This window comes from Bubalus bubalis, chromosome 16, assembly GCF_019923935.1.
Source record: "Bubalus bubalis isolate 160015118507 breed Murrah chromosome 16, NDDB_SH_1, whole genome shotgun sequence".
Lineage (NCBI taxonomy): Eukaryota > Metazoa > Chordata > Mammalia > Artiodactyla > Bovidae > Bubalus > Bubalus bubalis.
Genome location: NC_059172.1, coordinates 28,445,267 through 28,470,612, shown reverse-complemented (window position 1 = coordinate 28,470,612; position 25,346 = coordinate 28,445,267). Strand labels below are relative to the sequence as shown.

General features: G+C 44.0%; 1 protein-coding gene, 1 long non-coding RNA gene and 1 pseudogene across 6 annotated transcripts; 1 reads left to right on the top strand and 2 right to left on the bottom strand.

Moving 5' to 3' along the window:
* On the top strand, positions 1 to 24,485 carry B3GNT6 (UDP-GlcNAc:betaGal beta-1,3-N-acetylglucosaminyltransferase 6). 5 transcript variants are annotated; one of them, XR_006545289.2, is made up of 3 exons: positions 19,781 to 20,240; positions 20,770 to 23,100; positions 23,554 to 24,485. XR_006545289.2 is itself a non-coding variant. In XM_025266362.3 (2 exons), exon 2 carries the CDS (start codon positions 20,770 to 20,772, stop codon positions 21,907 to 21,909), a length of 1,140 nt encoding a protein of 379 aa, XP_025122147.3. In that variant the 5' UTR covers positions 1 to 2,776; the 3' UTR covers positions 21,910 to 23,474. The 5 variants fall into 5 exon arrangements, 4 of the variants coding, with proteins under 4 accessions (XP_025122147.3, XP_006059666.4, XP_044785267.2 ...); XM_025266362.3 differs by lacking the exons at positions 19,781 to 20,240; positions 23,554 to 24,485 and adding an exon at positions 1 to 2,776 and having other exon boundaries at positions 20,770 to 23,474; XM_006059604.4 differs by lacking the exons at positions 19,781 to 20,240; positions 23,554 to 24,485 and adding an exon at positions 16,852 to 17,374 and having other exon boundaries at positions 20,770 to 23,474.
* Positions 1,497 to 2,223, bottom strand: LOC102404638 (annotated as a pseudogene).
* On the bottom strand, positions 2,293 to 18,427 carry LOC123329742. The gene is made up of 3 exons (XR_006545290.1): positions 18,340 to 18,427; positions 7,326 to 7,426; positions 2,293 to 2,381 (listed from the first exon to the last, which is right to left on the bottom strand). It is a non-coding gene; the product is annotated as an uncharacterized LOC123329742 (long non-coding RNA).
* Positions 24,486 to 25,346: the final 861 nt, after the last annotated feature.

The following is a 25,346-nucleotide window of genomic DNA, read 5'->3' as shown; positions in this document are numbered from 1 at the left end:
ATAAAAATCCATGGTTCAGGATTTGACAAACTCTCAGGAAGCATTTTCTGCCTCCTGCTGGTTGTAGGAACATTTTCCCTGCAAAAAGTTATTGAGATGCTTGAATAAGTGGTAGTCAGTTGGTGAGAGATCAAGTGTTATGGTCTTCTTGACCGACCAGAACCTGGAGACAGGAGTTGACGAAGGCAAAGAAAAGAAGGACGCAGGGGACCCAAGTCTCTAGTGGAACAAGGGTGCTTTATTCATGGCAGTGTGTGCTTATATATTGTAATACAAGGAAGCTTTAGGCAAAAAATAAATTAAGTAAAAAACACCAAAACCAGATGCATAACAACAGTAACCAAGGGAATAACAGTCATAGGGCCATAACAACAGTAACTAGGGGAATAACAGTCGTCACAGGGCCAGAAGAGAAGTAGTTTTACAAAAAAGTAAAAGATTACTGAAAGGAATCCATGTATGAGTTCTGCCTCATGACCTCAGTCCTGAGAACTGTGTGCAGCTCTGCTCGTTCCTGTTTTCCAGGAACTGATAAGGAACAGAGGGCCTTTGAGAAACAGAAAACAGCATATAGGATTCCTTAAAATTAAACGTTCCCTGAAAAATCTCCCTTTTTTATTATTTTTGTGAAAAAGGCCCTGACCATGAGTTTGTTTAGTGTGAACAATTTATGTTGAAAGGCATCGATATATAACAAATATAATTACCAGGACAATTACCAATGTTACAGAATCAGACCCAATACTATGAGTAATACTTTGGAACCATCTTTGAAGGTCTAGCCCAGATAATTGATCAGCTAGCTATTCAGCTAAAGTTTCCGAATTATTGGAAGAGGGCAGATTTTAGAGAAGGTTTCAAAGATTTTCTTTTGCAATAATTGTACAATTAGGGAAGTATTATCATGTATGTCTTGTAAGTGAAATTTAATTTGTTCTCAATTGTAAGCACTATAGTTGAACCGAACAGGAGTGATACAAAATTGTGTAGAATTCCAATCACATTTTAGTATTACTTGTTTTTGTAAATCTATTAATTGATCTCTGACTCATTGGATGGCTGTTTTTAGTTTCTGTATTTTATCTTGAATTTCCTCATCTGAGCCTGAGTGGCCCATATAATATGAGCATCTTTGGTCCAATTTTGAATAAAGTTTTGTGTTTGAATTTAGGTTTGTAAAACAATGCCTGCAACAGCGGCAGTAGTGCAAATGGCTGTTAATCCCCAAATGCCAAGAATTAACCATCCAATGAATCGTTTAGATCGCCGGAGTGATTTAGTGAGTAGCCGAGAGGCAAGTCCTGCCGTGGGACCCTCTTTCCAGGGATTCATTTTTCAAAGAAACAGAGGAATTAAGACAAGTATACATTTTGTAATCTATACAAGTCACAAAACGTAGAGTCTTATTAAACTGTAAGTTCTCTATAGCTATAACAAAAGGAAGAGGAACACAAGCTTGCATAAAATATGAATGATTATAATGAAGGGAATAGTTACTATGAGTTGAAAAGCGAGCCCAGCAGAGCTATACCAGCCAAAGTCATGCCCATCAGGGACCAGTGGTTGGAGCGCTCCTGGCCCTTTTGGCTCTTGGTTGCTGTATTGTTTTCACAGAGTTTCACAAAAGAGTCCCAGCCGCCATTCTCCTGGATCCAAGGCTCTAGGTGGTCATTTAGGTAAGTGGCCATCCAAGTTGTGATTTGACTCACCAATATTTGCATCTAATTGTCTATGCTTTCTATGCATAGTGTCCCACCGAAGGAAAAAAAGGCCATGTGACCCCAGTTTACCCCGGCCCAGAAGAGTTCATACATTACCTGCTCAAAGCTCTGATATGCTGTCCCTGTGGTGATGTGGAGCTGGGACGTCGGGTCGCTGAATGTCTGTTGGTACCTCAGTTCAAACTGGTTGTCTGTCTCCCTCAGGGTTTGCTTTACTGTTGTCATGGGGATCACTTTCTGGGCGTCCAAGCTTCTGCTGTGGCCAGTGGCTCCATTCACCACAGGGCTATCTGCCAGGTGCCAAGATGGATTGTCATTGATGGCATTTGGGGTTGGTTTCCATATCTGATTTTGTCCCTTCTGAGGAGGCCTCAGTTCTGTTCTCTTCCACATCATTAAATTGACTGCAGCTGTATCCTTTCTGGGAAAGCTTGTAAGACAGAAAGTCAACCACCAGCTCTCAGTTGCTCTGAGACGTTTTTATAAGAAAGATGGGTTCCATCAGTCTATTGTCTAAAATACTTGTAGTAAAAAGGGGGTTATATATATATAGGTCCAATAAGTATGATTAATTAATTCAGCTTGAGCAGGGTGAGGTTAGGGGGAAGCAAGCATAACAAGCATAGCAACAAAAATATTTTCTGGATTCCAAGGCATTCCCTGTTGAGAAACCAGATTTTTAGCTTGATTAGTAAGGGTTTTTGTTTATCCCTAGGTAAGATCATAAGGTCAATGACGTTGAAGGCAGTGTTTTTTGGAGATTTTTAGAGTTGCCATGGCTTGTATTGGAATTTTTTTCTTCCCAGGAATTTGGCTGTTTTTTTCTCTATTTTGAACATCCGATGCTCTCCTGAGGTGGATCTTTCGAAGAGGAAGCCAATTGATTTCATTGGATCTATCTGGAGAAATACAAGCATACCCTTTTCCCTGTAAGATTAATTTCCTAGATTTCCAATGTTTAGTTAGCCCGTCTTGATACCAAATGGGAAGAGGAAGAGAAGTGTCTTTCAGTTCTTAGAAATGTTTTTCTGCTTATGTCAAGATAATTCCTTGTGGTAAGTTTTAAAAAATTTAAAACAAATAAAGCTGTATTAACAATAATTATTGGATTAAAGAATATCTTGCGTTTGGAATCTAGTAAAGTCTGCTGTGGATAGAGAAAATAGAATTTTTCCTGTGTATTTCTCCTCTTAAAATTTTTTTATTTGTAGTTTCAGTGTGTGAAATGGGGGAACTGTAGTCCCTAATAATAGATTGTAATTCAAGAAAAAGTTGTTGAATAATAGATTGATTAGAATTTATGGTAGAAGTTTTTATATTTTTTAATACAAAAACTGAATATGAGGAGTCAGAAATTATATTGATAGGGTAAGGATGTAGGTGAATAACCTGAATAAGAGCATATAATTCATTTTGTTGAACAGAATGAAATTTAGTATAAAAGACTTTTTTTCTTTGAGAGACTAAAATGAGGCTTTGGTGTTTTTAGTCCCATCTTTATAGAAAACATCAGCTTGAGGTATAGGTTGTGATGTAACAATGTGAGAGATAATAAATTCAGTATTTCTGAAGAAATTTTAAAGTTTATTAGAGGGATAATGAAATGAAATTTCTTTAAAATAGTCTGAGAAGTCTATTTGGAAATTGGTAGAAGTTTGTAATGCATTTTCAAATTGAGCTTTATTAATAGGCAATATAATTTGGTGAGGATCAGAGCCAATTAAAGTCTTAGTTTTTTTATTGATAATTATTAGAGTGATCAAATCAAGATAGAGCGGAAGTGACTTTGTCTCTTTAAAATGGGTATATATCCACTTTATTGGGTGTTTTCGTTGGGCAAGAAGTCTTGTGGGAGAATGGAGAGAGGGGAGTATAAACAACTCTAAAGGCAATTCAAGTCTAATATGAGTAAGAAATTGTTTTTGTATAATTCATTTTGTATTAAACAGAGTTTTTGTGTGTGTGTGTCTCTTGTGAAAATGAATGAGGACTATTTAAATCAGGATCTCCTTTTAAAGTATTAAATAGATTAGTCAGTTGATAATTTGCAATACCTGCTGCTGCTGCTAAGTTGCGTCAGTCGTGTCCGACTCTGTTCGACCCCATAGATGGCAGCCCACCAGGCTTCCCGTCCCTGGGATTCTCCAGGCAAGAACACTGGAGTGGGTTGCCATTGCCTTCTCCAATGCATGAAAGTGAAAAGTGAGACTGAAGTCGCTCAGTTGTGTCCAACTCCTAGAGACCCCATGGACTGCAGCCTACCAGGCTCCTCTGTCCGTGGGATTTTCCAGGCAAGAGTACTGGAGTGGGTTGCCATTGCCTTCTCTTAGCAATACCTAAAGAGGGTCTAATCCAGTTTATATTGTCTAAAAGTTTTTGAAAATCATTCAAGATTGATAATTTATCAACATGAATCTGTGTTAGTTGGGGAGTAATATGTTGTTTCTTAACAATAGATCTTAAGTAATGGTAAGGTCTGGAGGTTTGAATCTTTTCAGGGGCAATGATTAATCTAGAGTCTTTTAAGCATTGTTGAGCTATGTCAAACATTTGTTGAGTTTTTAAAACAGATGGAGCCAAAGACAATATATGATCTATATAATGAATAACAAGAAAGTCAGGAAATTGTTTTCTCACAGGTTCAAAGGCTTTGGCTACATAATATTGACAATATGGTGAGAGAATTTATCATTTTTTGAGGCAATATAGTCTTATATTTATATCATTTATAAATATCATAAATTTATATCATTTATAAATATCATAAATTTATATCACTTATAAATATCATAAATGATATTTATATCATTTATGAGGCCCAAGGAGAAGGCAATGGCACCCCACTCCAGTACTCTTGCCTGGAAAATCCCATGGACAGGGGAGTCTGGTTGGCTGCAGTCCATGGGGTCGCTACAAGTCGGACACGACTGAGAGACTTCCCTTTCACTTTTCATTTTCATACATTGGAGAAGGAAATGGCAATCCACTCCAGTGTTCTTGCCTGGAGAATCCCAGGGACGGGGGAGCCTGGTGGGCTTCCGTCTATGGAGTCGCACAGAGTCGGACACGACTGAAGCGACTTAGCAGCAGCATAAGGCCCAATATGATTAGGAAAAGGAAGAGAGAAGGCAAATCTTTCTCAGTTTAGAGGGTGTAAAGGTATAGTAAAAAAAAGCAATCTTATAAATCTATAATAATAATATGTCAGTTTTGAGGAATAATGGTAGGTGATGGAATTTTTGGTTGCAATGTACCCATAGATTTTATAGATGTATTAATTTTTTGAAGGTTTGTTAAAAGATGCCAGTTGTCAGATTTTTTTTTTTTTTACAAAAATGGGAGAATTTCAAGGAGAACAAGATTCTTTAATATGTTTTAATTTCAAATATGTATTGATAAGTTTTTTAGTAGCCTCTAGTTTTTCTTTTGTAAGGGGCCATTGTTCTGTCCAAATAGGCTTGTCACCTTTTCAAGTTATTTTAATAATTGCATTGTTTGTTAAGTGAGCAGTACAGTGGCCCCTAGGAAAGATGTGGAATACATATTTGAGTTTGTCATTGCATAAGTAAATCTCCTTTTATTAAATTAAGAGGTGCATCTATCATGTGGGGTCATAATGTTGTAGGCTGACCTTTTGTTCCCTCATATGGATATATTTGGACATTTTGATAAACCTCTTGTATTTTGGTTTGAGAAACTCCTGCAATTTGGCAAGAAATTTTCTGTATAGGCCAAGATTTGGGCCATAAATGTTTGGAAATAATAGTAATATCAGATCTAGTATCAAGGAGACCAGAAAATTTTTTTCCATTAATTTTGATATTTATATTTGGTTGGGTATATTCAGATATTATTGATGTCCATAAGGATTGTTTTTGATCTGAATTGTTGAATCCTTCTGTCTATACATCATTAGAGGAGCTAATAGAAATGTAAGATAAAGGAATTAATTGAGCAATTTTGTTTCCCTTGTTGAATTGCCATAATATCTGAGATGACATCATAATTGGAATTTCTCTCTTATAATTTGAATCAATTACTCTAGGGTGAACAGTATTGGCCAAATAAAAGACCGAAGATTTGTGGGGATAGGGGTCCAAAAAAGTCCAATAGGTATTTTAGAAGGGACTACTTAAGGAAAAAGGAGAAAATCATTTAGGGCTGGTATATCAATGGTAGCATTGCCAGATGTTGAGGGTTTGAGGGAAAAGATGGAGCTTGCCCCTGGTTTTTGTTGATGGGGACCTGGGGAGTCCCCAGCTTGGAGTTTCCCAAAATAGGCTTTCCTATAATATCATATTTAGATTGACAGTCTCTGGCCCAGTGTGTCCTCTTATGGCAATGAGGGCAAATTTTTGGAGATTTTTTAATAGCTTTAATTTTTTCTGTGTGCTTTTTAGCAGAATCCCTTTTACAATGAGTTTTATCCCCATATGTAAAATATCTTTCATATCCCTTTTTAAAGGTAGCAACCATTGTTTCAGTTAACATTTGTATTTTTTGAGTTTCTGATCCTAAATTGTGATGAGCCTTTAAATAATCAATAATAGTCTCAATCTCATGAATTGGAGCAGTAGCTCTTTAACATTTTTGGTTTGCATTTTTATAAGCAAGCAATTTTTCTAGCTGCATTTTGGCCTCTTCTCTGATAACATTATAGGAAATATCAACTTTGAATCTAGCTAAAAAACCAGCACAGGCTTCATTTGGTCCTTGAAATATTTTTGTGTAGCTATCTTTAGGTTTTATTGACTTCTAGCTTTCCAGGGGGAAACACAAGGTTGGGGTTTACCCATATCCATATGTTGGGGTCAAAATCTGGACCATCTTTATTAGGGTCGGGTGGCTCAACTATTTGGAGTTTATATCTGGCAAGGTTTTGTTTGCCTAAGGGCAGGTGTGACATGGTGAAGGCTAGAAAGGACTCGTTTTTTATGTCCCAGTCTAGTAATCTAGAAAGCCTTTGTCGTGAAGGGGAATGAGTAGATAGTGTTTTCTCATAAATATGAGTATGTGTTAAAGGCTTATCATTGTCATTATGGAAAGTATTGTTAGCTTTAGTGTCAAAAAGAGCCTCAGAAGAGTCATCGTTAGAATAATTTTGTCTTTGAGTTGAGAGCACTTTCGGTTTGGCGTCCATTGTAAGAGGAGGAGGAGCACTTGGGGCAGCTGGAGCAGGGCTGGTGGGATAATTTTGAAATATTTTATGTTGTTTTAATAGGGCCTTTTGTAAAGTTTTATCATCTAATTTATATTCATGTAACAAGTGTTCTGCCTGTTGTTGAATATCGAGGGTGGGGGGGCTAGAATTTTCTTGAAATGGCAAAATCATGGCTTTAGTGAGGGCCCATAAGGGCCAGAAATCTATTGGAATATTTTTTCCCCGTCTTGTGGTTCATTTAACATTCTTTCTAACTTGGTTCCAAATCTTTAAATCAAAATTGCTTTCATCAAGGAACCAGGGATTATGTTCAATTACCGTTTGGAGACAAGCCTCTAATTGCTGATGTGAAACCAAAAGTCCTTGAACCTTAAATAAATGATGAAGCAAAGTAGAAAAGTGGTGGGGCTTTCCTGCCATTTGTCCCATAACCCCGCACTTACCGACCTCAGTAGGTCCACAGTCACTCCGTCTGGTTGCCAAGGGCATACTCCAGGTCCCTGTTTGGGTGCCACTTGATATGGTCTTCTTGACAGACCAGAACCTGGGGACAGGAGTTGACGAAAAGAAGCTGAAGAAAAGAAGGGCGCAGGGGACCCAAGTCTCTAGTGGAACAAGGGTGCTTTACTCATGGCAGTGGGTGCTTATACATTGTAATACAAGGAAGCTTTAGGCAAAAAATAAAGTAAAAAAACACCGAAAACAGAAGCATAACAACAGTAACTAAGGGAATAACAATCGTCACAGGGCCAGAAGACAACCCATGTATTGGAAATAGGAACATGACTAAGTAGTTTTACAGAAAAGTAAAAGATTACTGAAAGGAATCCATGTATGCGTTCTGCCTCATGACCTCAGTCCTGAGAACTGCGTGCAGCTCTGCTCATTCCTGTTTCCCAGGAACTGATAAAGAACAGAGGGCCCTTGAGAAACAGAAAACAACATATAGGATTCCTTAAAATTAAAAGTTCCTTGACACAAGTAAATATGGCAGATGAGGCACAACCTTATGCCCAATTTGTTTAACTTTTGAAGCATTAGTTGTGCGATATGTGGTCAGGCATTGTCATGGAGAATTGGGCCCTTTCTGTTGACCAGTACCAGCTGCAGGCATTGCAGTTTTCAGTGCATCTTATTGATCTGCTGAGCATACTTCTCAGATGTAATGGTTTCATCAGGATTCAGAAAGCTGTAGTGGATCAGACCAGCAGGAGACCATCAAATAGTGACCATGACCTTTTTTGGTGCAAGTTTGGCTTTGGGAAGTGCTTCGGAGCTTCTTCTCGGTCCAACCACTGAGCTGGTCATTACCAGCTGTCATATAAAAGTCACTTTTTGTGACATGTCACAATCCAATTGAGAAACGATTTGTTGTGTAGAATAAGAGAAGACGCCACTTCAAAATGATGATTTTTTTGATGTGCGGTCGGCTCATGAGGCACCCAGCTCTTTCAACTTTCCAATTTGCTTCAAATGCCAACCAACCATAAAATGGTTGACACTGAGTTCTTGGGCAACTTCTCGTGTAGTTGTAAAAAGATCAGCTTCAGTGACTGCCCTCAACTGGTCGTCAACTTCTGATGGCCGGCCACTTTGTTCCTCATCTTCAAGGTTCTCATCTCCTTTGCAAAACTTCTTGAACCTCCACCGTACTGTATGTTCATGAGCAGTTCCTGGGCCAAATGCCTTGTTGGTGTTGCAAGTTGTCTCTGCTGGTTTACAACCCATTTTGAACTTGAATAAGAAAATTGTTTGAATTTGCTTTTTGTCTATCATTTTCCTAATCTAAAATAAACATAAAGTACCCAGCAATAAGTCATTAGCAAAAAAAAAAGTATGAAATGGACATTAAAATGACATATAACATAACATTGATTTAAGAATGTATTCCAATAGCAAATGGCAAAGTTGAACAATGCAAAACTGCAATTACTTTTGCACCAACCTCACTCCACTCCAGTACTCTTGCCTGGAAAATCCCATGGACAGAGGAGCCTGGTAGGCTGCAGTCCATGAGGTCACTAAGAGTCGGACACGACTGAGCGACTTCACTTTCACTTTTCACTTTCATGCATTGGAGAAGGAAATGGCAACCCACTCCAGTGTTCTTGCCTGGAGAATCCCAGGGACAGAGGAGCCTGATAGGAGGCCGTCTATGGGATTACACAGAGTCGGACACGACTGAAGTGACTTAGCAGCAGCAGAAGCAATAGTATCAATAAATTCTATTTAATGTATTATAAGAGTTCCAAAGAATAGCAAGGAGAGATAAGAAAGCCTTCCTCAGCGATCAGTGCAAGGAAATAGAGGAAAACAACAGAATGGGAAAGACTAGAGATCTCTTCAAGAAAATTAGAGATACCAAGGGAACATTTCATGCAAAGATGGGCTCGATAAAGGACAGAAATGGTAGGGACCTAAAAGAAGCAGAAGATATTAAGAAGAGGTGGCAAGAATACACAGAAGAACTGTGCAAAAAAAGATCTTTACAACCCAGATAATCACGATGGTGTGATCATTCACCTAGAGCCAGACATCCTGGGATGTGAAGTCAAGTGAGCTTTAGAAAGCATCACTATGAACAAAGCTAGTGGAGGGGATGGAATTCCAGTTGAGCTATTTCAAATCCTGAAAAATGATGCTGTGAAAGTGCTGCACTCAATATGCCAGCAAATTTGGAAAACTCAGCAGTGGCCACAGGACTGGAAAAGGTCCGTTTTCATTCCAACCCCAAAGAAAGGCAATGCCAAAGAATGTTCGAACTACCACACAATTGCACTCATCTCACACGTTAGTAAGGTAATGCTCAAAATTCACCAACCTAGGCTTCAGCAAAATGTGAACCATGAACTTCCAGATGTTCAAGCTGGATTTAGAAAAGGCAGAGGAACCAGAGATCAAATTGCCAACATCCTCTGGATCATCAAAAAAGCAAGAGAATTCCAGAAAAACATCTATTTCTGCTTTATTGACTATGCCAAAGCCTTTGACTGTGTAGATCACAATAAACTGTGGAAAATTCTGAAAGAGATGGGAATACCAGACCACCTGACCTGCCTCTTGAGAAACGTATATGCAGGTCAGGAAGCAACAGTTAGAACTGGACATGGAACAACAGACTGGTCCCAAATAGGAAAAGGAGCACGACGAGGCTGTATATTGTCACCCTGCTTATTTAACTTATACGCAGAGTACATTATGAGAAACGCTGGGCTGGAAGAAACACAAGCTGGCATCAAGATTGCCGGGAGAAATATCAATAACCTCAGATATGCAGATGACACCACCCTTATGGCAGAAAGTGAAGAGGAACTAAAGAGTCTCTTGATGAAAGTGAAAAAGTTGGCCTAAAGCTCAACATTCAGAAAACGAAGATCATGGCATCTCGTCAGATCACTTCATGGCAAATAGATGGGGAAACAGTGGAAACAGTGTCAGACTTTATTTTGGGGGGCTCCAAAATCACTGCAGATGGTGATTGCAGCCATGAAATTAAAAGGCACTTACTCCTTGGAAGGAAAGTTGTGACCAACCTAGACAGCAAATTAAAAAGCAGAGACATTACTTTGCCAACAAAGGTCCGTCTAGTCAAGGCTATGGTTTTTCCAGTGGGCGTGTATGAATGTGAGAGTTGGACTGTGAAGAAAGCTGAGCACCGAAGAATTAATGCTTTTGAACTGTGGTGTTGGAGAAGACTCTTGAGAGTCCCTTGGACTGCAAGGAGATCCCACCAGTCCATCCTAAAGGAGATCAGTCCTGGATCCTGGTCACAGCGTCAGACATGACTGAGCGACTGAACTGAACTGAACTGAACTGAAGGCACTGTTTACTATCAAGCATTTCCATACTTCAGATATTTCAGAGTCATTCATCAGTGTGACCATTAGATAAACTTTACAAGCGAATATAGGTTTTCCTAGTTTCATCTTGGTACAGATATTTGTTCTGCTAGCAATTATTTAATAAACATAGGTTGTGAATCTATATGAGGAGCTAACCATTTTCAAGTGATCTCAGACTTGCTTACTCACTTTTTCTATTTGATTTGTCAAAGCCAGTTATTTTTTGAGGAGATGTATATTTTTTATCTAATCTGCTATAATCTAGGCTATATTTCAGTGTTAATTACCTTGGTTGGGCTTCCCTGATGGCTCAGATGGTAAAGAATCTGCATGCAATGCAGCAAACCTGGGTTCAATCCCCAGATTGGGAAGATCCTTTGGAAAAGGTAATGGCTACCCACTCCAGTATTCTTGCCTGGGAAATCCCATGAACAGAGGAACCTGGCGGGCTACAGTCCATTGGGGTCACAAAGAGTTGGACACAACTGAGCGACTAAGCAGGCATGCACACATATGTGAAAGTATTAAATGATACAGTTTTTTTTTTTTTTAAAGATGACTTTTATGTATTTATTTTTTCTTATCTTACTATGTTGGTGTGTTTTCATTTTTTTTTTTAAATTTTATATACAGTTTTGAATAAGACTTCTGGTGATATTTATCCTGGTTTATGTCTAATGTATCTATACATTTATATAAAAGCAGGCCCACACGTTTAGTTGTACGGTTTGTGCACTGCACAATGTACCCAGTTGGGGAGGAGGGTAGTACAGCCTAAGCCTGGGCTCAGCTTGTCACTGTATTGCCTTAGAAGGGTTGCATCTCTCACAACACACTTTTTTCCAATTTCTGAGTGAAAGGGGCTGTATAGGTCAGCAGCAATCTTGTTCATGGAAGGAAGTTTAGCAAAGCTGGGACTTCTTTTGTCATTAGTCTTAAATGATACTGCAGTAAATTTCTACTCCAAGTCTGGGTAGTTTACAAGCTTAAAAGCTAATAGTTTTTCTTTTCTTTTTTTTCAAGAATTTATTTTTATTTATTTACTTGGCTTCTTCAGGTTCTAGTTGTGGCACATGGGATCTTTGTCGCATCACATGGGATCTTCTGTTGCAGCACACGGGCTCTCCGGTTGAAAAGCATGGGCTCAATAGTTGTGGCATGGGGGCTTAGTTGCCTCATGGCATGTGGGATCATCGCTCCCCAACCAGGGACCAAACCTATATCCCCTGCATTGCAAGGTGGATTCCTAACACTGGACCACCAGGGAAGTCCTTGCTTTTCAATTAAACATTCATGATCCATAAATACACAGCTTTCTTAACTTTAGGAGCTCCAGAGTAAATGCATGAACCTTCCAGCTTCACACAATGTAGGGGGACATACATATGTCTAGGGTCCTATCTTTGGCAATGACCAAAGTACCTTAGAAGATATAACACAAATTAGAATTTCCTATAACTCACCTAGTTTTCCAAATCACAGCTTTTCAAAATAGGCTTTCCTAGCCAAGTATGCATGAATTGATAGTTTCAATTGCTGCTGACCATAGCCTGTTCTTCAGGTAGCCCATCTAGTGTGTCCGGAAGGGGCAGCCTTGCCTGGATCAACAGACAGATGCTAGCCAGAGGTGAACCAGGACCCTTACCTGACAGAACACAATTTGGACTGTACTTTGTAAAAGGATGACGGAAAAGGAATTAAGATTGCTTCAATTCCACCTCTGAAGAGTACACGCTTTTCTAAAGCCACCTGGCCACACACACCCCCTACACAGATGCATCATCATTTTATTAACTGGATTCTTATTACACTTACTCTGGGCTCAGTTCTGGGATGTTTGAGATATTTTTTCCACTTTTTTTTTTTTTTTTTTTGCTTCAACCCTCGTCTAAGATACAGAATGGATCTATCTGAATGACAGAGAAGTCAGAACCAGCCTAACTGGTTGGGTGACCTAGTCCCCAAATAAGGCTTGAATCTCAAAGGAAAATGTAGAGAAAGCATAAAAAGAGAAAAAGGATTCTTTTTTTATAGATTATTTTTTTAATATTTATTTTTGGCTGTGTTGGGTCTTAGTTGCAGCATGTGGGCTTCTCTCCAGTTGTGTGCAAGCTTAGTTCCCCCGAGGCACGTGGGATCTTAGTTCCCTGACCAGGGATCAAACCAGAGTTCCCTGCACTGGATGGTGGATTTTTTTTTTTTTTTTTTGCTGCACTGGTTCTTCATTGCTGCAAGTGGGCTTTCTGTAGTTGTGGGGGTGAATAGTGGCTACTTTATAGCTGCAGTGGCTTCTCTTATTGCAGGGCACAGGCTCTAGGGTGCATGGGCTTAGTTGCCCTGTGGCCTGTGGAATCTTCCCAGACCAGGGATCAAACCCGTGTCCCCTGCATTGGCAGGCAGATTCTTTACCATTGGACCACCAGGGAATTCCCCTATGATTTGTTTCTTGAGTCAACAAACTTTGGAAAGCTGTGTCATGTTAGGTGCTAGGAGTACAGTGAATAAAACAGACACCCTGCCCTATGACACTTACGACCTAGTGTCTAATAAATAATCGTGCCAGTCATATTTGGGATGAGTGTCACAGAGGAAGGGTATAGGGAGCTCTGGAAGTGTGCCCTAGGAAACTGGATAAGTGAAGACTTCCTTGAAGAAAGGGTGGAGAATGGACTAAAGGGAGCCAGTGTGGATGAAAGGACACCAGGTAGAAAAAGAATGTAGCAGTCTGAATCAGAGATAATGGTGGGTGGGGTGCTAGAGATAGAAAAAAATCAAATATATCTGCATCATACAGAAAGAAGCAGATTTGGGGGGAGTTATCATCAAGTAAGTGTCGGATGTGTTGAGTTTGAAGTCCATGTGAGATGCATATCCTGTTGGAGAGCTTTAGTCAGTCAGTCAGTCAGTTCAGTCGCTCAGTCGTGTCCGACTCTTTGTGACCCCATGAATTGCAGCACGCCAGGCCTCCCTGTCCATCACCAACTCCCGGAGTTCACTCAAACTCACGTCCATCGAGTTGGTGATGCCATCCAGCCATCTCATCCTCTGTTGTCCCCTTCTCTTCCTGCCCCCAATCCCTCCCAGCGTCAGGGTCTTTTCTAATGAGTCAACTCTTTGAATGAGGTGGCCAAAGTACTGGAGTTTCAGCTTTAGCATCATTCCTTCCAAAGAAATCCCAGGGCTGATCTCCTTCAGAATGGACTGGTTGGATCTGCTTGCAGTCCAAGGGACTCTCAAGAGTCTTCTCCAACACCACAGTTCAAAAGCATCAATTCTTTGGTGCTCAGCCTTCTTCACAGTCCAACTCTCACATCCATACATGAAGGAACTTAAGGATTGTGAAAAATGTGGATCTGGAGGTCAGCTGAGAGATTTGGGATGAAGACATAAATTTGAGAATCAAAAGCACACATGGCATTTTGTTGTTGTTTTTGGTTGCTCTGGGTCTTCAGTGCTGTGTGTAGGCTTTCTCAAATTGCGGTGCGCAAGGGCTACTCTTTTTTGCAGAGCACAGGCTCTAGGCATACAAGTTACAGTAGCTGCAGTATGCAGGCTCAGTAGTTGTGGCACACGGGCTTTAGTTGCTCCGCAGCATGTGGAATCTTCCTGGACCAGGGATCGAACCCATGTCCTCTGCACTGGCAGGTGGATTCTTATTCACTGTGCCACCAGGGAATCCTACTATACATGGTATTTGAAGCTATGTGAGTGGATTACTCATGGAAGAGAGTCTCTGAGTCCTAAAAACCAAACTATTTAAGGACTAGTTAAGAGGAATTTTGAACAACAAAGTCACCTCCAACCAAAGAGAATACTCAGTCACCTGAAATGGAAGCCTAGGGTAAGCGTCTATGGTTGCCAGCAGCTGGGCTGGGTTCAGCTGTGGCTGTTGGCAGGGCTGGCGATGTGGTCCTTCCTGGGGAGTGGAGTGAAGTAACTGACGCAGCACTGCACTGAGGCGGCAGGCTCCATATTGGAGCCCACTGGCATTCGTCCCCACGGAGTGCTGTTACATATTTCATGTCCTTGTTGGTGTCTCAGAGCCTAGCTTAGGATCCCGGTCCTCCACCGAAAAGATGTCTGATTGTGTCCAAGTCACTTAAAACTAAATGTTGGATTACACATTTGTAAAATGTAGGACTGTCTTAAGTGTTAGTACCATGCTGTAGTATGAATCGTAATTATATTGGATTTCCTTAATAGGATCATTCCTGTAGGAGTGCCTGACCCAGGCCTGCCAGGGGTACCTTAAAGCTTCGGGACAGACCTGAGGACAGGGGTACCTTCCAGGGGTACCTTATAGCTTCTGGACAGACCTCAACCTCTCTTCTGGATCCCTCTCCCACTGGCCAATTCGACGTGGAACAGGGGATCATCCAACTTTCCTCCCCTTCCTGGTCATCTGGCCCAGAGAACCTGTTTGTCTTAGAGGTGGGGACAGGTTCCTTTGCCTTATGCCACCTCAGTTTTTCAGACTAGGTGTGGCAGAACAAGCAGTGGACCAAGACCTTTTATCCTAGATGAAAACAACCACCCATTGTAAAGGTGAGAGCTGAAAAGGAGTTCAGATTGCTTTAATTCTACCTCTGAACAATACCCCTCTCAGAAACCACTCTGCCACCACACCCAGTACATATATGTCATTAAGTTCCTCCCTGGCCCCTGGAGAACCGTCCTAGAAAGGTCATCACTGCCTATCCTAAAGTCTGTCCACTTTATTTCAATAAACTTACCCTCATTTAACTTTCTCCCCACTTCAATTCATCTCCAAACTTCTCAAAGGACATTTCTGCTAGAGAGAAAAGATGAGTTTTTAGGGAGCTTGGAGAAAATGAGTTAAAACTAAGTCACTGGGCCAACCTAGATGGCCAGTAAGTCACCAACCTATGAAGATACATCCCTGCCCATTTCAGACCTGGGCCTCACCTCTCTCTCATGGGTCACTGTACCTCATCTCTGGGTCCCCTTCCTCCACTGTTTCCCTCTCCGGCATCCATACTACACAGGGGCTGCTACAATGGACTCTTGAAAACAGGTATGGACTTGTTAAAACTTCCAAAGGATCAAGTTAAAACTTGAGGTTCAAGGCCCTGTCTCAGGAATCTCTAATTTATCTTTGCATCCTCGGCTCCCAATATTTACTCTGCCAACCACATTAAAGTTGGAATGTTCCGCAGCCATGTCCTGTTTATCCCCACCTCTGTACCTCTGCCCGGACTGCCCTCCCCCTCTCCACTGCTCCTTATCTGCTGAAAAAACTCCTTATCACCCCAAAACCCACATGGTAGGTTAAATGTGGTCACACATTTTTGGAACTTACATCTGGGCTGGAGTTGTGACTTGTTTTGACCAACTGAATGTGGTGAAAATGACACGATGCAAGTTCTGATGCCCAGGCCTCAGGAGGCCTGTAGCTTCCACTGTGACCATCTTGGAACACCGAGACCAACATGCCATGACAAAGCCTAGGACAAAAAAGTGCAGGAGAGCAAGGCCCAGTGCCCCAGTTTCCAGCTTACACATTAGCTGAACTGAGCCATGTGAAAGACAGCCCAGGTGGGTCCAACAAAAGAACCTCCCAGGTAATGCACAGAATCTTGAGAAATAAAAATACTGGTTGTTTTAAGCATTTGTTTAATGCTTGGGATAATTTGTTACGTAGCAGTAGGTACAAAAACAGATACAATGCAGTTCTAATGTGAAGTAACCTCTGTCAAGTTTCCCAGTCAAGAACCTTCTCCAAGTGTCCCGGTGTGTTTTCTATATATCATAACACTTTATAGTCATTTACTATCTGGCTTTCCCCAGATACACTGAGCTCTGAGGATGAGGTCCAAATCTGATTCAACCTCCCTCCTAACCACTCATGGTGCCAAGCTCAGTACCCTCAGATACCATGAATGTGTCTAGAAGGTATGCCTAGATGAACATTTTACATGCTTCTGCTGCTGCTAAGTCGCTTCAGTCGTGTCTGACTCTGTGCGACCCCATAGACGGCAGCCCACCAGGCTCCCCTGTCCCTGGGATTCTCCAGGCAAGAACACTGGAGTGGGTTGCCATTTCCTTCTCCAATGCATGAAAGTGAAAAGTGAAAGTGAAGTCGCTCAGTCGTGTCTGACTCTTAGCGACCCCATGGACTGTAGCCCACCAGGCTCCTCCACCCATGGGATTTTCCAGGCAAGAGTATTGGAGTGGGGTGCCATTGCCTTCTCCGATTTTACATGCAAATTACTCAACAAAGATTTTTAAAGCACATCCTATATTAACAGAACAGGTCCTAGGCCCTGGAATTCCTCTCAGTCTAGCAGGAAAACTGCTCATTATAATACAGCTTTGAAGTGTTGCAGGCAAGTGTATTGCTGGGAGTGTACAAGGCAACTGGTGTGTGGGGGAGTCAAGAAAACCCCTAGAAGAAATGACATTTAGCCTCATCATAAAGGGTAATCAAGCTATTACTGTCAGAAGGAAGCTTGTAGGCATGTCCCCAACCTCTTCCCCCCTTATCCAAGGGAAGAGGGATGCATGGATTGGTCAGGTTCACAAACAGTCCGGGGGGTGGGGCCTCAGCTTGTGAATGAAAAAACAGGGTTTATGGTAGGTCCCAGTCTGGGGATGACTCCTGTCTATTTCTTCTCTCTCAGACATTCAAGGTAAGATGGGGACTTGGACTTTTACCTATTAACAAGGAGATGCATTTTCTCCCCCTCCCTGCCCCACTCTCCTTAGAGTGCTAACCAGAGGGGGACCAAAGGAACAGGAACCAGGGCAAAGCCCCAGGGTTAGGGCTCCATGTTGGGCACTGGGGCCAAAAATAATAAAAGGTGTGTTCACCTGCCGTATCTGTGGTCCATATTCAGGAATACCTTGGGGTAGGGGGCTGGAGGAATCTACGTTCCAGCCATCTGTCACTTGGCATCAAACCAGAAGAGAGAAAAACCAAAAGGAACTTTTCCTGTTCCTGGGAAAGTAAGGCAGAGAATCTCAGAAGAGGGAAAAACCAACAGAAACTTCTCTTGTTCCTGGGAAAATAAGGGAGAGAATCCCAGGTGGAGTGAAGAGAATTAAACGTGTGGAGCGATAAGTGGAGTGAGAAAGGAGCATAGAAAGAGGCTCGTAAAGGAATGCTATATACAGTCCTGCATGAGAAGGCTGGACCTAATTCACAAAAGATGACCTGCTTTGCCCCATAAACATTCCTGTGTTAGCCAACTGCTGACATTCCTAGGGTACTCACTGCATGCCAGGCATGGTTCTAAGTGCCTTACAGCAACTCATAATACCCTGGGAGGATTTATATCTCATATATCTTCTGTGACAAATAACTTGCCTAAGGTCGCCAAATGAGGAATCTGAGGTTCAAAAATTTCAACTAAGTGGCAGGTCTGTCCTCTTTGACCAGCTCTGCTACTCAGAAGCTGTGGTATCTATCAACATGGATAGGACTTCCCTGGCAGTTCAGTAGTTAAGACTCTGCACTTCCAATGCAGGGGGTGCAGGTTCAATTCCTGGTTGGGAAACTAAGATCCCACATGCCTCATGGCACAGCCAGAAAATTTAAAAACGAAAAAACAACAACAAAAAAACTGTGATATAGGTTCTGTTGAGATGGACTTACCAGGAGGCTTCCTGCAGGAGGTGGTATTTGAAGGACAAGGGATCAGGGCCGGCAGAGGCTATGACAGCTTAAAGTGTGGGGACTTCATGGTGCCTAGAAAAGTGGATGGGGAGTCGGGAGGAATGCAGGAAAAAGAATCACAGAGAACATCCCCAGAGCTCCACAATGTCAGCATCCAAGAACAGAGCCCAGCAAACCAGTGCCACCCTTAGGAACAGGAACCGGCTCAACCTTTTCCCTAGTTTCCTATCAAAAAGTGGCTGAGATCCAGGTTCCTGAATCAACTTTACCAAAGCAAATGCAGGTTTAGCGAGACAAGAATTACTGTTCACAGTCTGCTATGTGAGACTATTCTCCTTCTAGAAACAGTTGTGAACAGGAAGAGGAGATAGAGAATGCTTTTTAATTATTTTCTAAAACACATTTGTATGGTACTCTAACACTGACAGTATTTTCTTGCTCTAAATTTACTGAGAGATGAATGTTAACTCTTCAACTTTTCAGAGGAGAAAACTGAAACCCAGAAGGTTTACACATTTATACAAAGTCACACAGCTAATGAAAGCTGGGATTCACGCTCACGTGATTCAGACTCCAAATTCTGTCCTCATTCATTCTTTTACTCTTTCATTCATTGGGGGCAAAATGTATTGCATGCCCCAAATGTGCCAAGCACAGGACTAGGCACTGAGCATATTTTCATGATAAAATAGCTTATTTTCTCTTCTTTCAGTGCATTAAACACTGAAGCAGGAATCCATTAAGAGGAAACTGCATCTTGTATTTCTCATGGGAGTCAGTGATTACAGTTTTTTCAAGGTTCCCCCACTTTTATCTGTAGCTAACTCCTGCCACTATTTCATGGAACACCTGCTTTGTGCCCATCTTGGGCTGGACGTTGTGTATGGACTGTAACAACCAGGCGTGAGACTACAGTTTGATCCAGGGATATCTACTATGTGCAAACAACTCAATCTGAAAATATTTACTGAGCACATTATCTGGGCAAAGTATTCATTCAACAATATTTATTGGTACCTCTGATAATCATAATAGCTAATATTTACTGAACCCTTGAATCCTGTGGACAGAGGAGCCTGGTGGGCTGCTATCCATAGCGGAGCACAGAGTCGGACATGACTGAAGCGACTTAGCATGCATGCATGCATTAGAGAAGGAAATGGCAACCCACTCCAGTGTTCTTGCCTGGAGAATCCCAGGGACGGGGGAGCTTGGTGGGCTGCCGTCTATGGGGTCGCACAGAGTCGGACACGACTTAGCAGCAGCAGCAGTGTCATTTATATTTGTCCTGCCTTTCCATTCTTTTTTATTACCATCCTGATGGGGCTTCCCTGGTAGCTCAGATGGTAAAGCGTCTGCCTACAATGCCGGAGACCCGGGTTCAGTCCCTGGATCAGGAAGCTCCCCTGGAGAAGGAAATGGCAACCCACTCCAGTATTCTTGCCTGGAAAATCCCTTGGAGAGAGGAGCCTGGTGGGCTACAGTCCATGGGGTCGCAAAGAGTCCGACACGACTGAGCGACTTCACTTCACTTCACTTCAAATACAGGTAAGGCTGTTGTGATCTGGGATTTGTCCTGAGGTGTCCCCATGAAGGCAGGGCTTGAGGTTCACTCAGGCAAGGCAGGAGATTTGGATACACAGAGGAGAGGGCCTGACCTGGCATGTGTGGGGAAAAGAAAATAACACCAGCAGGTAGAAATAGAAAGAGGTGGGGCCGGAGGATGAAGAGGGTAAAGAATAGGTGCCATTCACTGACTGGCTAGTTCATGCTCATTTAATGCTCTAGACTACCCTGCAAAGGAGAAGCTACCAAACCTCTGGTAGAGAGGAGAACACTCGGTGCTAGAGATCTGAAATGACTTGTTCAAGATGATACATGTAAGTGGTAATGCCTGAATTCTAACCTAAGTCCAGGACTGTCACCTCATGCCTCCTTAACTCTGGTGGCAAGGAGGGAATAGATCACAGAGGGTCAGGGCCCAACAAGGGTAGAGAGGAGGGAACAGGCCTGGAGAGATTGATGCAGTTTCAACAAGGTGTAGAAAGTAGGTTTAAGTTGAGGGTGGGGTAGGCACTCAGGGTATTTACTTGGAGCAACTGAGCAGAAAGAGGTTCCAGTGATTGAAGCGGATTCACGGGGAAGACAAAGGCTTTGACGACTTGATGAGTCCACCCGGCCTACACGAGTGACAACCAGAGGTAGATGTCAGGAGGTAAAAAGATACACAGATTTGAATGTCAGAAAACTAGGCTGTGGGAGATGGGAAAAGCTTCAGTACACTTTTCTACCTTCTTAACAACAAAGTTGAGAAGGGGCTGGTTCTGGGAGAGACGTGACAGGGGAAGGGCGTCATTCATCTGATTCAAAGACGACTCCAGGCTCACTTGGACTCGGTTCCCCCTACAGATGGCTTTTCCCTGCCGCAAGTTCCTGAAACCCAAGATCCTGACCTGCCTTCTAGCAGGTTTGAGTTTCTCAATCCTGCATCACTGGTTCCTTGGAGACCCCAGGTTTCAACAGAAGCAGAGGTCGGATGGGTCCCTGCAGGTGACCCACGTGGCCCCTGCTGCCACGTCTCTGTCCAGCCCAGGGCCTCCGTGCGTGGCCAACGCCTCAGCGAACGCCACGGCCGACTTCGAGAAGCTGCCTGCGCGCATCCAAGACTTCCTGCGGTACCGCCACTGCCGCCACTTCCCGCTGCTCTGGGACGCGCCGGCCAAGTGTATGGGCAGCCGCGGGCCCTTCCTGCTGCTGGCCGTGAAGTCGGCGCCGGCCAACTTCGAGCGGCGCGAGCTCATCCGCCGCACGTGGGGGCAGGAGCGCAGCTACGGCGGGCGGCCGGTGCGCCGCCTCTTCCTACTGGGCACCCCCGCACCCGAGGACGCGGAGCGTGCAGGGCAGCTGGCGGAGCTGGCCGCTCTGGAGGCGCGCGAGCACGGCGACGTGCTGCAGTGGGCCTTCACCGACACCTTCCTCAACCTCACGCTCAAGCAAGTGCACCTGCTCGACTGGCTGGAGGCCCGCTGCCCGCACGCGCGCTTCCTTCTCAGCGGCGACGACGACGTCTTCGTGCACACGGCCAACGTGCTCCGCTTCCTGGAGGCAAAGTCGCCCGACCGCCACCTCTTCGCCGGGCAGCTCATGAGCGGCTCCGTGCCCATCCGCGAGAGCTGGAGCAAGTACTTCGTGCCCCCGCAGCTCTTCCCCGGGTCGGTCTACCCGGTGTACTGCAGCGGCGGCGGCTTCCTCCTGTCCCGCCACACAGCCCAGGCCCTGCACCAGGCAGCCCGCCACATCCCGCTCTTCCCCATCGACGACGCCTACATGGGCATGTGTCTGCAGCGCGTCGGCCTGAAGCCCAGTGGCCACGAGGGCATCCGGCCTTTCGGCGTGCAGCTGCCCGGCGCCCGGCAGTCCTCCTTCGACCCCTGCATGTACCGCGAGCTGCTGCTGGTGCACCGCTTCGCGCCCTATGAGATGCTGCTCATGTGGAAGGCGCTGCACAGCCCAGGGCTGAGCTGTCACCGGGGGCACAGGGTCTCTTGAGGCTGGGAGGTCAGTGTGGGGGTGCCGTGGGGGTCAGGCATGAGGACACTAGGAAAGGCAGTGACTGGGGAATCTGGGAAGACAGTATTGAGAGAGCTTTTGGAAGGTCAGTGTTAAGGGGCTGTGTTTGGGGGATGGGGCGTCTGATCAGTAAGTCTGAAGGACAGTGATTAGGGAGTGACCTGGGAGAGACCCCCGTTCCATTCCTGGGTCGGGAGGATCCCCTGGAGGAGGACATGGCAACCTACTTCAGTATTCTTGCCTGGAGAATCCCATGGACAGAGGAGCCTGGTGGGCCATGGTCCAAACAGTCGCAAAGAATCGAACACAACTGAAGTCACTCACAGACACACAAGGGCAACTAGAGTCTGTTGTGAACCGAACCTCCATTGGGGGGCGTGGGTCAGTAACCAGACTCTGAGGATCAGGCTGTGGTCCTGACTTCCAGGAGCTGCCAGTTATTGGCAAAGTACAAAAATCAATAAAACAGCTTGAGAATGAGGCAGAAATGTGTGCTGTAGAGGTCCCAACTATGTAAGATGGACAAGAAGGGCTGAGCTTCAAGGAAGAAAGTCTGGATGAGAAGCCAGGAGCCTGGCCTGATGCCTTCCCTGCCCTCAGGAGGAGGGCCAGTCTTCCCCACTGGCGGACTCCCTCTGGCATAACCGTGTACTTTGTCACTTGGTCGGGCCCTCTCCTGGCCCTGCATCTTTGCAAGCTTTGATCCCTTTACTGGAAATGTCCACCAGCCATCACTGTCCATGTCTCTTGTATGGATGAGGAGGCTGCAAGGTGCAGGGGAGCTGTCCACCAAACTCTGTTACCCCCTTCCTCCTGGGCACGCACCTAGACTATACTTCCCAGACTCCCTTGAAGTGAGTTGTGGGCATGTGACCAGCCTGTCTTCATGGCTGTGTATAGTTGTGAAGAAGACCCCTCCTGAACCCCCACCTCACCTCTGCTCACTTTCTCCTTCCCCCAGACTGGCACGTGGATGAGCCTATAACCTTGCAGATGCCTGGGTTCCTCAACCTTGGCACAATTGCCGTTTTGAGTTCTTTGCCGTAAAGGGCTGTCCTGTGCATTGGAGAACATTTAGTCATATCCCTGTCCTCTGCCTACTAGATGCCAGCATCACACCCCAAGTTATAACAACCAAAAATATCTCTGAAGTTTGCCACATGTACCCTGGTGAGTGGGGCTTCTCTGGTGGCTCAGACGGTAAAGAATCTGCCTGCAATGTCTGTGTTCAATCCCGGGGATGGGGGTCCCCTGGAGAAGGAAACGGCTACCCACTCCAGTATTCTGGCCTGGAGATTTCCATGGACAGAGGAGCCTTGCAGGCTACAGTCCATGGAGTTGCAAAGAATTGGACATGGCTGAGTGACTTTCACTTTCACCGTGGTGAGCAAAGTCACCTGTAGTGTGAACCGCTGACCTAGAGGAAGGCAGGGAAACAAGAGGGCTTCCCAGTTCACTGCAGAGAGCAGGGGTGCTTGTGGACTAACCTGGAATACTCAGCTCAAACTGCTGAGAAGAACAAAATAAACTTTTATGTTTTCTGAGCCTCCTGGGTTTTGTTGACACTTAGTTAGGGCAACCTTGGTAACGTAGTGTGTCCTCTCTGATCCCTGTTTCTACCAGACTGGCTGCTCCCAGAGGGAGGGACCATGTCTGAATCATGTCCAGTGATAATCCACGGAGGGAGGCCTGGCATCCTGCAGGCTCACTCTTGGCTTGGGAGGTGGAAGGAGCAGGAGGAAGAGGCACCATCCAAGCAGCCTTTCTGTAGTCCTGGACGTGGATCCCCAGGAGCCATGGCTACTTGTCCCTTGCCGGCCTTGCTTCTGAGCAGGGTCTGGCTCATAGTAAGTACTTCCTAAATGCTTTAGGGGTGAAAAAATGAATGGATGGTGCCCATCTGTCCCAATGGTATGAACTGTATCCATCAGGACAGTGTATTAATTTCCTATCGCGGCTGTAAATTGCCACGGATTTGGGGGCTTAAAGACACACACATTGTTATTATCTTATAGTCCTACATATCAGAAATCCAAAATGAGTCTTGTTGGGCTAAAAGTCAAGGTGTCAGGCCTGCATTCCTTCTGGAAGGTTCCAGGGCAGAATTTGTTCCCCTGCCTCTTCTAACTTCTAGAGACTGCCCACATTCTTTGGGGCTTCCTTCCATCTCCAGAGGCAGCAGTCACATCACTCTGACCTCTGCTTCCCTTGGACCCATGTCCTCTGACTCCTGCCTCCCCTTTCATTTATAAAGACTCTTGTGATCACACTGGGTCTGCCTGGATAATCCAAAATTACCTTTCTGTCTTAAAGTCCACCAATCAGCAATCTTCATTAATTCCTTTTTTCCCATGTAACCTAAGATATCCATAGGTTTCAGGGATTAGGGCCTAGACATTTTTTTTGGCGGGGACATTATTTTACTTAACCATCAGTCAGTCAGTCGGTCAGTTCAGTCGCTCAGTCGTGTCTGACTCTTTGCGACCCCAAGGACTGCAACACGCTTGGCCTCCCTGTCCATCACCAACTCCCAGAGTTTACTCAAACTCATGTCCATTGAGTCGGTGATGTCATCCAACCATTTCATCCTCTGTCATCCCCTTCTTCTCCTGCCTTCAGTCTTTCCCAGCCTCAGGGTCTTTTCCAATGAGTCAGTTCTTCCAATCAGGTGGCCAAAGTATTGGAGTTTCAGCTTCAGCATCAGTCCTTCCAATGAATATTCAGGATTGATTTCCTTTAGGATGGACTGGTTGGATCTCCTTGCAGTCCAAGGGACTCTCAAGAGTCTTCTCCAACACCACAGTTGAAAAGCATCAATTCTTCAGCACTTAGCTTTCATTATAGTCCAACTCTCACATCATTACATGACTACTGGAGAAACCATAGCTTTGACTAGACAGACCTTTGTTGGTAAAGTAATGTCTCTGCTTTTTAATATGCTGTCTAGGTTGGTCATAACTTTTCTTCCAAGGAGCAAGTGTCTTTTAATTTCATGGCTGCAGCCACCATCTGCAGTGATTTTGGAGACCCCCCCCCCCTCAAATAAAGTCTGTCACTGTTTCTACTTTTTCCCCATTTATTTGCCATGAAGTGATGGGACCAGATGCCATGATCTCAGTTTTCTGAATGTTGAGTTTTAAGGCAACTTTTTCACTCTCCTCTTTTACTTTCATCAAGAGGCTCTTTAGTTCTTCTTCATTTTCTGCCATAAACGTTGTGTCATCTGCATAGCTGAGGTTGTCACTTACCATGGTGTCCAATAAATATTTGTTGAAAAAGTGAACAATAATGAAATAATGAACAAAAATTAATAAGTTAACAAATGTGCTTCCTTCACACTGCTACTAAGTCGTGTCCAACTCTGTGTGACCCCATAGACAGCAGCCCACCAGGGTCCCCCGTCCCTGGGATTCTCC